General features: G+C 43.9%; 1 protein-coding gene across 1 annotated transcript; it reads left to right on the top strand.

Moving 5' to 3' along the window:
• Nucleotides 1-1,279: 1,279 nt before the first annotated feature.
• LOC105533332 (melanoma-associated antigen E2) lies at nt 1,280-3,113 on the top strand. The gene has a single exon (XM_011971756.1). It carries the CDS (start codon nt 1,477-1,479, stop codon nt 3,046-3,048), a length of 1,572 nt encoding a protein of 523 aa, XP_011827146.1. The 5' UTR covers nt 1,280-1,476; the 3' UTR covers nt 3,049-3,113.
• The last annotated feature ends 6,390 nt before the right edge of the window (nt 3,114-9,503 follow it).

Consider the following 9,503-nt stretch of genomic DNA (forward strand, 5'->3'; position numbering starts at 1 on the left):
TCACCTCTTCCTGGATAAAGTGTTTGGATTATGCTTCCCCAAATACACATGTGTGCTGGCATGCATACACATACATAAACCCTCTGAATAAATAGCTTCTAGTCTGATGCGGCCATTCCTGCCCTGTGGGGCCACAACAAACTTTGACATATTAAGTGAAGAATAGAAAATCCAGTCCTTACTGTCTAGCAACCTTCATCCTCATCTCCCACCCATTCTAGTGCACTCTGGCTCTAGTCACCCTGGAGAGTGGCTGTTACACAAACTTGTAACTACACTCCTCTAGGCCTTTCCTGTTGCTGTTACTTCAGGTTAGAATACTACTAAAACCCTTCCCATGTATTCATCACTTAGAGTTCAACTTCTTCTTGAGGCTTTATTGGAAACTGTCCACAATTTAACATACCCCAGACTAAGCTGTAATTCATTACTTACTTCTGCGTTTGTATCACATGTTAATTGACCCTCCACCAGAGCATCTATTTTATGAGTCATGTTTAATAAATAAGGTTAAAGATCAGATGGTGTGAGAGAAAGTAATATGCTTGAGACTGACAGACCTGAGTGGTCTCTTTCTTTTATTGCTGCTTGACTTTGGACAGGTACATTTACCTCCATGAACCAGTTTCCTCATCTGTAAAATAAGGATCATTAAGAGTAGCTACCTAATAGCTAGCATTATATGAATTAGTACGAGGAAAGTGAAAGCACCAGAAACAGTGCCTGCACATAGTCAGTGCTCCGTAAGTGCTATCTCTCATTATTATTACCATTGTTTGAACCTACCTCAGAATGTAAGCACCACACAAAAAGGGAAAAATCACTATGTTTGTACTCTGATATACAGCACTGTGCCTGGCATGTGGCATGTGGTCAGTAAATATCTGTTGAGTGAATGGATGCTTTAACGAGTCAGTAAAATAATTCTCATCGTTAGCGTCCTCCTCCTCCTCCTCCCTTCCTCCACCTTCTGCTCCTCCTCTTCCTCTCTGAATCCTCTACCACCTGATAGCGTGGTGCTTTATGCCCCACAGAAAAACTTCAAGTGGAGGGAGCATCACTGAACGCTCCTCATCCCTTGACCCTTTTGCTGTATCTGTTACTCCCTTTCTTGAATTCTCTTCTCTAACAAGTTCAAGTTCAGCAGCAACCACTTCAACCAGCCTAGCCTGCCCTTCAGAGGTGAGGGGGAGGGAATGAGAGGCAAGGCAAGGAAGACAGGGAATGGGGCGTGGCCACTACGATGCAAAGCCTGACTGCGCCTGCGTAGGCTGCGGCAAAATAACGTTCTGAGGCTTGCAGTCGTTGCTGGCCAGCGCTTGTGTAGAAAGATCGCTCTTCACACCAGATATCACTTTTGATCCTTCCAGCTCCAGGGTCTCGGGCTTCAGCTTTGTGCCGAGGCACCAACACTGCTACGGTCCTCTCTCCGACTGATCGCTGATCTCACCCTTCCCCCTCCTGTCTCCTGGAACTATGTCTCTGGTAAGCCAGAATGCACGCCGCTGTAACGCAGAGATCACTGCAGATTACAGCGACGGCAGAGGTGAAATACAAGCTACTAATGCCTCCGAGCCCCCCACCCCCATGCTAGTCGTTGATGTCCCCCAGTGCCCTCAGGCACCAATCGACCCTCAGTGTGTCAACACTTGCCAGGCCGTTCAGGACACGAATGACCTGGAAGTCCTGATCGACGAGCAGTCCAGACGTTTGGGGGCGCTCAGGGTCCACGACCCTCTAGAAGACAGGTCGATTGCTTTGGTGAATTTCATGAGAATGAAAAGCCAGAAGGAGGGGTCTATTCAGCAGTCCGAGATGCTGGAGTTTCTCAGAGAGTACTCAGATCAGTTCCCTGAGATCCTCAGACGAGCCTCAGCTCACCTGGACCGGGTCTTTGGGTTGAATCTGAGAGTTATTGATCCACAGGCTGACACATACAATTTAGTCAGCAAACGGGGTTCCCAGATCACCGATAGGATAGTGGAGTCCTTGGATATGCCAAAAGCAAGTCTCCTGGCCCTAGTCCTAGGCCACATCCTCTTGAATGGGAACCGAGCAAGAGAGGCATCCATTTGGGACCTGCTGCTAAAAGTTGATATGTGGGATAAGCCTCAGAGGATCAATAACCTCTTTGGGAACACAAGGAACCTCCTCACCACTGACTTTGTGCGCATGCGATTCTTGGAGTACTGGCCGGTGTATGGCACTAATCCCCTTGAATTTGAGTTCTTGTGGGGCTCTAGAGCCCATAGTGAAATCACAAAGATGGAAGCCCTGAAGTTTGTGTCAGATGCCCATGATGAAGAACCCCAGAGCTGGCCAGAAGAATATAACAAGGCCCTGGAAGCTGACAAAATCAAAGAAAGAAGCCTGACTGCTGGCTTAGAGTTCTGGTCGGAGGACACTATGAATGATAAGGCAAATGATTTGGTCCAGTTGGCTATTAGTGTCTCTGAGGAGTTGCTGCCTATACATCAGGATGAGCTATTGGCTCACACTGGCAAAGAATTTGAGGATGTGTTCCCAAATATCCTCAATAGAGCTACTCTAATTCTTGATATGTTCTATGGGTTGTCTCTGATTGAGGTTGATACCAGTGAGCACATCTACCTCCTTGTCCAGCAACCAGAATCAGAGGAAGAGCAAGTGATGCTAGAGAGCCTGGGGAGACCCACTCAAGAATATGTAATGCCAATCCTAGGTTTGATATTCTTGATGGGCAACCGTGTCAAAGAGGCCAATGTCTGGAACTTGCTTCGAAGATTTAGTGTGGATGTAGGGAGAAAGCATGCCATCACCTGTAAGCTTATGAGACAGCGCTATCTGGAATGCAGGCCACTGTCCTACTCTAACCCAGTTGAATATGAGCTTCTATGGGGTCCTCGAGCTCACCATGAAACCACCAAAATGAAAGTCTTGGAGTACATGGCCAGGCTCTACAGAAAGCGACCACAGGACTGGCCAGAACAATATAGGGAGGCTGTGGAAGATGAGGAGGCCAGAGCCAAATCTGAGGCAACTACCATGTTCTTCCTTGGTCCCATGTGAAGTCTAAGGAATATGTATCACTTCAGCTGAGTGGCATCCATTAAAGATGCCTTGGTAAAATTGGCATTGGGGCTCTAAATTAGAATCCGGGGAGGGATTGGGTGGGAAGTACACATTGTGCTTACTGTCTGTGTTCCAATTCTAGTAGTATTTCCTTCCTTTTAATATACCCTTGAATTAGGTTAATGATCAATATTTATAAATGGAATTTTTCATTTGCCATCCCTGTCTTGTTTCAGTATAAAAGTTCAGATATCTCTGTAAAATGTATTGATAATATTTACATCTTTGAAATAATCAGTAAAATGGTCTGGTACAGTAGTTAAATAACAATAACACACACACACACAAACACAAAACCACTGATCTGTGATTGCTTTCCCTTTGTGTCTACTGTCGTATACATATATACAACTATATATATAACTATATATAGTTATATATAAAATATATATAACTATATATAGTTATATACATATATACAACTCTCTCCATATATATATACATATAACTGTCATTTACCTGTATTTGCAATAAAAGCATAATGAATTAGACACCATGCTTATGCATTCATTTATTCTATAAGCATTTATTAAGCACCTGCCATGCTCTGAGAACAGTGCTGTGTGCTGGGAATATAAGAGTGAAGAAGACCCAGCCGGGCTCCAGGGCTTAAGGGGGAGGGCTCATGGAAGTAAACCAGCAATTATATTATGCTATGGAAAGTTGCATAATAGGCATAAGCTCAGAGTTCTATGAGAGTCCACAGGAATAACTCCTGATTTTAAGTGCTGGGAAGGGTAGTGGGAAGGTGATGGCATCTAAGAAAGTCTGGGGAAGGTGCAGAGGTGTCAAGCCTGGATGAGTGGGAAATTAGTCAGGAATAGTGGTGGGGAGGATGAAGTGGTATGGAGGGCTGGGGACAAGATGTGCTTAAGTGACATCTATTGTAAGATCTGAGGTTGGGGAGAGGAAGTGAAGGACTGCTAGTGAAGACAGAGGCAGTGTGTAAAGCACCTATGAAGAATTTGAAATAGCTCAGAAAGACAATGACTTTAAGGGAGGAGTAGGAGAAATAAGTCTGTGGCAGAGGTAACAAGGGCCCATATCCTCAGAGTGACTCTTGAGAGCCAACAATGGCCTTGCACCTTCAGTCAGACTGAACAATATACCTGGAGGAACTCTGCAGGGGATCCTCTGCCAATGCAGTTTATTTCAGCACCCAAGCTGTTGAGTGTTCGCATTTAGGCTCTCTTCATTCTGATCCCCCTTACCGCTTCTAACCTGGCTCATAGCTCCCCATAAGCGTTCCCTAGAGAGTCAGCAGGTAACAATTTCTGAGAGGGAGCCCTGGTATAAGGATGAGTGTCATATGGAAAATCACTTATTAAAGAGTGGGGGCTGCTGCCTACCGGTAGCGTAGGATCTACGTCTTCATTTCCTTGCACACGCCAGCTTTCTGCCTTTTTCATCCGTCTGATCACCGGTGGCTACTCCCATCTGCTACCTCCTATCAGATGGGAGGGAGTTGGAAGACATTCCTCACATTTTCATCAGCCTCAGGAAGAGAACGACACAATCGTCTCGCTGGAGGAGTGGCAGGGAGAAGGAAGATATGTCCTTTTGTATCCAAAGTCTGACCGGCTGAGATGCAGAAGCCTAATTAGAGCTGTCGGCTTGGGGATGCCACTGCGCAGGCGCACTCCGCGGTTGCTAGGGCAATACAGCCCAGTCTCAGTGATCTTCCCATCAGTAGCATTCCAAAGTCTGAATGCTAAGGGCAGGGCTTCTAGCAACGAGAAAATGAGTAATTGGAGAGTCCGATCTGAAAGGGTTCTTGAAAATGGGGTGGGGTGGGGTTGTCAGGCGGGAGAGTATCCAACTCAAAATCTGGGACCTTGGAGCAGAGTCTTGCTTGTGTGCTAAACAGCAATTCTCTCATTCTTAACCTGTACATGCTTGTGAGACGGGAGAGGGGATGGAAGCAAGCACGTTAAGTTGCCAAGTTTTTTTACTCTGACTTTTTGGATTGGTGCAATTTCTGGGTTCACAAACATGTCAGCTCTTCTGGGGGGCTCCAGTAAAGAGAGACAGAAATCTGCCACGGGGAACGTGTAGCATCTGGACAACAATGATCAATGTAATGCTGCAAATTGTTTTAACACTAAATATGCGCCAGGCACTGTGCTGGGTTCTTCATGTTCTTAGATCTAATCTTTCCACCATTTCTCTAAGAAGCATTTTAATAGTCCCACTTAGCACTAAGGGAAACTGAGGCTTAAGTAATATGTTCAAGGTCACACAGCCAGTCAATGAGAGCTGGGCTTGGAGTCCAAGGAGCCCCACTCCAGGCCTGCCCAATGTTCCCCCTCAAATTTTCTGACTTTTGGGATATACAAAGAAAGGCTGCATGGTCAGAGTGGAGAGGCAAGATGATAGCACTCAGGAGAATGAAAGTGAAGCTGAAATTTCTCCAGGCTCTTCCTTGTACCACCACTGGGGCTCCATGAGAGCTGTCTTGGTATGGAATATGCATTTCTGTCCAATCTCCTTACTCTGCCCTATGAGTCTTCTCCAGCTGAACCTCTTCAAGCCTCCAGCCTTATCTGCTTATCTCATTCACAGAGTGTCAAATATCATCTTTTCTGGAGCTCCAGAAGTGTTAAGTAATTTTTTTTGGAATCCTGAACGAACAATGACCTGAAAGAACTTCTGACCTGCCCAGGGTTGCTCAGAGTGCAAGAACAGAAGTGGGAAATAGTCCTGTGTCACAGAGACCACATGCAGTTTCCCAGAAGTGACAAGAGTGAGACTTGCAGGGCACATGCCTATGGTGTAGGAAAAGGTATAGTCTCTCTGTGGCCACAGCCATTCCTTTGAAGACCAAGAGAGATTTGAGTACTCCCATCCTTCAGGCACCAATTTAGAATTAACACCCACTAAGAAATACTTAGGGGTAGAAGTGAGTGTCTGGTAAACAAGACTTACAGAGGATGCTGTACAAATTACTACAATATAAGTCAGTTGCTATTAAGCCTTTAGAATACCAGACAAAGTATCTTTCTTATCTTTCTGAACTCATTTGGAAGATGGAAAGGCCTGAGTTCATTTGCAGACTGTGGGCCATCAACATCCAACAAGTATTGAAGTTTTGGCCACATTGGGGCTTGCAGAATAAGTATTGGTTAGATATGGATTCATCATCCTGTATATATTCCATCCAGAGTCCTCTTTAACCTATGATTTGGATCATAGTTTTGATCCTTCTTAGAGAGATAAGATGGAGAATATAATCACTTTCAGTGATTTGGATCCTTCTTAGAGAGATAAGATGGAGAATATAATCACTTTCAGTTCCTGAGTCCCAGGAGTGCCCTCTTTCAGGGATGAGTGGTTAGAAAAGCCTTGCCTGCACTTTCTCTCCATCTGCTTCTGTATACACACACAAGCCATCCAGAAATAAACATACAATCCAAGGAAAACCTGAGCTAGATTTCAAGGAAATTCCCCCTGCTCCAAGGATTGCTGCCCCTAAATCCTCCAATACTGACAATATAGACCAACTCATAAGTGTCTTTCATGTTCAGACAAGACCCCCACAGTCTCCTTCTTTCTTCCTAGAGGGGATCTCCAGACAGTAAGATTTCTCACTGAACAAGGTTTGTTTTCCATCTCAGTGAGTGCTCAACAATATCTTTAGGAATTCTCTGCAGGCAGGATTTGAAGCTAGTTGCCAAAAAAAAAAAATAGTTGCGAAAAAGTGTACCCTGAAATATTAATACCCTTGCTCTCTAGACACCATAGTAATAAACAAGCACCTGATAAGGATGGGACAATATATTTGGAATGGTTAAGAACTCTAGATCTGGACGGTACTTTTTCTGTCACTTACTAGCTGTGTGAACTTGGTAAAGTTACCCACATCTTTCTAGGCCACATAATGCTGTTTTCAATAAAATGATAGAAAATCCCAGTCACACATCTACCATTTGATGATGTCGGAACTGTGACCCAAACCAGTTGTACCTTAGTCTAGTGATATTTCCATGCCATACAACTGCTTTTAAAACTACTACTTGTCAACACCTGGGTAGCTGAAGTCAAACAACTCCTGGGTTGTTAGAATCACTAGTCTTTGTTTTCTTTAGAAAATACTTCAGGCAAATGTTAACCCCAGGTGGTTATGAATTAGTGAGGTTTAGGTGCATCAAGAATATATTATTTGTAGACTCCAATACACAAGATATTTTTATGGACGCTTATGGGTGGTCCATTTAAGCAGACCTCAGTGTCCTACAGGAAACCACCTGCTTAGTTGCCACTCAGGGCATCAGTCAGTGAGGATGATTTCCTTTCTAAAGGGGAAGAGTTAGGGAGGGAGTTGGGAGCTGAGGCCTAAGGTCCAAGCAGCCTCTCTCAAACTGCTCTTCTCTTGAGAGCATCTTCTTTGGCATGGGCTAGACAGGATAAAGTTTCTGTCCTCTAAGTGTTCACTTCTTTTGTAATATAGAAGGGAAGGAGGATAGAGAAAGGGAAGACACAAGAATAGCCACTGTTTCTAAAGTTGACCTCTCTACTGAAGACTTGACCTGCTTAGGCCACAGTTCAGACAAATTTATTTTCCTGTAGAGTCTGCAGGAAAATGGTGCCCTGGCGAAGGACCAAGCCTGGATTGCCTCCTTCTGCAAGATAAAGAGGGCTGCTGTCCTGGAAGAAGGTATTTATCATTCCAGCTGGTAAAGGAGATCACCCTGAGATCCAGCTGTGGGGGCCAGGTGTGGAGAGCTGGTTGCACACAAGATTGCTCCCCTTTCTCTGGAATGTTGGGGGGTGGGGGTTGCAAAAGGCCTAGGAGGGAGGGACTAAGAAAAATAATCTTTGGCAGGTTGTTAACATCAACCATTTATATAATGTTTCCTCACATAAATAGAGCCATGGACATCCTTATAGTTTCTAACAGGGGAGAACTGCAGAACTCCTAGAACTAACACTTTTGTCCAAACCCCTGTAGTAGTAAGAGATCTAACTAAACTCTTGCATGTTTCTCACAGCCTAAGGCTGGGTTCCTATAACTGACCCCAAACCCCACTAAAATGACTGCCTGAGAAAGTTCAATGCTGCCAGGAAAATACACTGTTTGTTCTTGCCCAAATCTGATGATAAGACCCTGAACTCCCTTTTTTAGAGCACATAGTAAAAAGGGCTTATTACGGTGAATATGTATCTCTTACAATTCAGAAGTGACTCTCCCAAGGACCTGAGAGCCATTCCTTTGAAATGTAATCAAGAAAGATAGGAACTCTGTCTTCCAGTCTCTGTGGAAGGACAAATCCTAACTTTGATAACTGCCGACTAACAAACACAGCTGGCCTAAACACAGTGCATTTACACTGACCAATCTTTTGTAATTTTCACTTCTCTGACTCTACTCAGCCCCCAACATCACTCTCCCTTTAAAACGCCCAAACCACCTTTGCAAAAATTGGAATGGAGCTCAGCTTTTTTCAGCATTGTTAGTAGTTACTGAGTAAGATCTGTTTTCACTACTTTAAGTATCTTTGACATAGGGAGGATGAATAGTAGCCAGACATGTGCTGAATGAAGAGAATTCACTCTCCAGCTCTGAGAGGGAACAAACTAGCTAGTCCCTGAGGTGAGGATAAAGCCAATACCTCTTTTCTAGATAGCCTTTGTTGCCTACTCCACCCACAAGGAACCATACCCAGCTCAGCTCAGCCCTCAGGGAGTTCCACTTGAGGCTGTCCTGCTCCCTGGAACCCCTATACACTGGAGAAGCCCAGAGATGTCTGGCCTATCTGAAGACCACTTACCCAGTTCTATTTAATAAGCAATTTTGAAACGCTTGTTATATGCTGGCCTTATTGTATTAGACACTGGGGTACAGGGATGAATTAGATGTGACCCCTGTCTAATCTGTGTTCTAACTCAATACTCAGCCTTGAGTCTGTCAAAATATATGAGCAATCTATTAATGGTTTTATTTCAATGCATACCTGTTTCATTTATAAATTTTCCAGTTGTTTCTTTTTTAAAATATATCTTTTTGTTAAAGAAGATTCCTGTTCCTGTCTTACAAATTACAGTCCCTTTTTCATCTCTTTCAATATTTAAATCAGATTTATCTTAAAGTTATTTTTACATTGATCTACTATTGCGCGTTTCATTAATTGTGAATTCTGCCATTTGTTGAGTCTGATTATTATCTAACACTTCAAACTATAAAACTACTACAAGAAAATATCACAGAAATTCTCCAAGACACTGGACTAGGCAAAGATTCGAGTAGTACCTCACAAGCACAGACAACCAAAGCAAAAATGAGATAATATCTAGTTAAAAGGCTTCCAAAAGTTAGAGGCAAGGTGGCTCACTCAATGCAGCCAAGAGAAATATCTGCCACCAAGAGACTAGGACATTGGGAAGACTGGCACACT

The sequence above is a fragment of the Mandrillus leucophaeus genome, unplaced genomic scaffold (genome assembly GCF_000951045.1).
Source record: "Mandrillus leucophaeus isolate KB7577 unplaced genomic scaffold, Mleu.le_1.0 Scaffold1242, whole genome shotgun sequence".
Lineage (NCBI taxonomy): Eukaryota > Metazoa > Chordata > Mammalia > Primates > Cercopithecidae > Mandrillus > Mandrillus leucophaeus.

Bases quoted from the DNA above. Each gene is read 5' to 3' on its own strand.
- LOC105533332 (XM_011971756.1), top strand. From the start codon at position 1,477: ATGTCTCTGGTAAGCCAGAATGCACGCCGCTGTAACGCAGAGATCACT.